Source organism: Petaurus breviceps, unplaced genomic scaffold, assembly GCF_028583685.1.
Source record: "Petaurus breviceps papuanus isolate PSGF00001 unplaced genomic scaffold, PetGlider_PUasm1.0 188, whole genome shotgun sequence".
NCBI classification, from domain to species: Eukaryota; Metazoa; Chordata; class Mammalia; order Diprotodontia; family Petauridae; genus Petaurus; species Petaurus breviceps.
Window position 1 is genome coordinate 38,772,159 of NW_027185804.1, and position 2,876 is coordinate 38,775,034.

At 34.2% G+C, this 2,876-nt stretch overlaps 1 protein-coding gene across 1 annotated transcript; it reads left to right on the forward strand.

The window, feature by feature from the left end:
• The first annotated feature begins 957 nt into the window (after positions 1-957).
• LOC138163461 (vomeronasal type-1 receptor 3-like) lies at positions 958-2,294 on the forward strand. The gene has a single exon (XM_069090920.1). It carries the CDS (start codon positions 1,377-1,379, stop codon positions 2,292-2,294), a length of 918 nt encoding a protein of 305 aa, XP_068947021.1. The 5' UTR covers positions 958-1,376.
• The last annotated feature ends 582 nt before the right edge of the window (positions 2,295-2,876 follow it).

Below are 2,876 nucleotides of genomic sequence, written 5' to 3' on the forward strand. Positions count from 1 at the left end.
GTGAGAGCTCAGCATCAGTGACAGATACATTTGTGACAATAATTTCTCCATTGAAAGCTTCTCCATGGTGATTTACTTTATATTAGAGGTACCATAATCCCTGAAGTCAAGGGACATATGAGCTTGGCAAAAGCCTACAACTGAAATTAGTTCCCTTCTCCTTGTCACACCAAGTAGCCTGAGGAATTCCATGAACACTTAGATAAGCAACTACAGAATCTATGAAAAATGGTTTCTTATGATAGCTAGCCAGAGTAAGTGCAGGTCTGCCAGCATCACTGGCCACAATTGGCATTGATGTTTCCTTAACCTCCCATTATAGCTAAATTGAAATTAACAGTAGAATGATAGGGAAATAAATGTCTTAAAATATGTTCAGATGATCTTTAAGATACCCAAAGAGTTTGATATTATTAGTTGATATATCAATATATTTTAACATATTGCATATGAAATTGGAAGCACATCCAAGAATAAACAAAAGCATTTCAAAAATAGAATGGAATGCTATTCCAATACTTATCGGCAAGAAAGACTTGCTTAAGGTATTATTACAATAATATGGTCATTCAACCTTTAAATGCAGGTCACTAGTAAAGATCAACATATCACATTTCAGGAAAATACTAGCCTTAGTCAGTGGCTTGAAAACTCTTAGAACTTTTATCAATTTAGAAAGCTCAATTATGTTTCTATTTTCTTCCAAATATTCGTCAGTTTCTGACTTTGGGTTCAAAACAGAAAAAGATTCCACATAAGAGCAATTCATATTTGAATATTTTCTAAGATTCTCTAAAATCTCTTTGTCTACAACCCAATTAAACATGCAATATTTATAATTTTATTTCCTCATCCAAATTTTCATCTTTCAAATAAAATGTAGACTGACTTTTTTATATTAGTGACCTTTATTTATTTTTCCTGTGTATTTGCTCTGAAACATTTTCTTCCTAAGGCAAGAAACTTCAATTTTATAGAACCATACATCCTACATATTTTTGTAAGCCTTTCATGGTCTTCATCATCAGGCTTCAGGTAATCTTTAAAATATCAATGTTCTTTAAATCAAGCAAATATTCACAAAGGCACCAAAGACAAAACAACATAATAAATTGTCTCTACCTAGAAATGTAAACATTTTATAATGCCAGAAAATGGGAATGCTTGTATTCCTAACGTCAAAAAAAGGTATGGAAAAGCATTTCCTAAAACTGTATATTTATGTGTAACACACAAGGATTACTGAGGTTTGTCAGAGTGGTGAGAAGAGTTTGGAATATCACATCACATTGTTAATTCTTATGACAGATTCCTTTCTTTTTATTCCCAGGTAACTTCAGATCTGACTACCTTTTTTCTATAAAAGACAAAAAGGAATGCTTCCTTATGATGATCTTCTATGTACTTTCTTCATGCTTCAGATTATAATTGGAACTTTTGGAAATGGTTTACTCCTTTACTTTAATAGCTTCAATATAATAACTGGTCAAAGGATAAGACCCATTGAACTGATTTTCATTAATTTGGTCTTTTCCAACTTTGCAGTGATTCTCTTGAGGGGAGTTCCATGGATAATCCATTCTTGCATTCAGAATTTTTTCCTGGGTGACATTGAATGTAAAATCATAATTTATTTTCAAAGAGTGACCCGGGGCATTTCCATGTGCTCTACCTGCCTTCTGAGTTTCTTCCAGGCCATTGCCATCAGTTCCTGCAGTCCCATGTGGGCAGAGGTCAAAGCCAGAGCCCAAAAGTACATTGTTCCATTCTGTGTTTTCATATGGGTACTCAATCTGTTGATAGATGTGGTTGTGCCTCTGTATGTGACTGGCCCTAGGAACAGCACAAACAGTAACCTGTTTAGGAACCTAGGGTATTGTTCTGTATACAGGTATGCCATAAGTACTTCAAAACTTGTACTCTGGAAGTCCCTTTATGACGCATTGTTTGTGGGGCTCGTGGCCATTGCCAGCGGCTACATGGTATTTGTTTTGTACAAACATCACTGGCAAGTCCAACACATCCATAAGACCAGTGTTAGCCCCAGTTCTTCCCCAGAGATCAGAGCCACCAAAGTCATTCTGTTTCTCATGAGTGTCCTTGTGTGCTTCCATTCATTCAGTTCCTTCTTTATTATTTTGATGGATAATTCTAAAGACACAAGTCTATGGATGATACATGTCTCTGTTGTTTTTTCCTTGTGTTACCCAACAGTAAGTCCATTTCTTTTAATCAGCAGTGCTTCCCAGATTCCAAATTGTTTTAATGCTTTCAAAAGGATGAAAAAATGTTAATCTTTGAATTCTGAGAACAAACATATTAAAACAGAGAGCTTTAAAGCTACAAAACAAAAACCATCCTAAATATCAGTCTGAATGTTTTATTATGTCAAAGGACATGATATAAAAAGATTTAGGTTTCAATAAACCATAAAATGATGATTTCCTTTTCTCAAAGCTAAGTGTCTTCATAGATGGGCTACTCTACCCAGAAAAACAAATTTGGGAGTCAATAGAAAGTAGAGCGACGTGCACAGAAGGTTGAAACCCAATCTAATCTGTGGCCTCATGCTTCATAGAAGTAAGGCACCTTAATCATTATTATTTTTGAAGCACTTATATTACAATCGAAGGAATCCATTGCCAGAGAAGTTGATTTTCCCAGGTCTACACATAAAGGAAGAATCTGAAATAAATTTTAAATGTTGAATTCCCTTACTAAAAATCCATGGATAGCCACTGTGTCCCTACTAACTCTTCTTTTGATATACCTAATAACTATTCATTTTCCATATATTTTATTTCTTAAAAATGAGTTTTCTTTTTTTAAAAAAATATGTTACTTTCACAATCAAGTATATAACATTCTACCCCCAT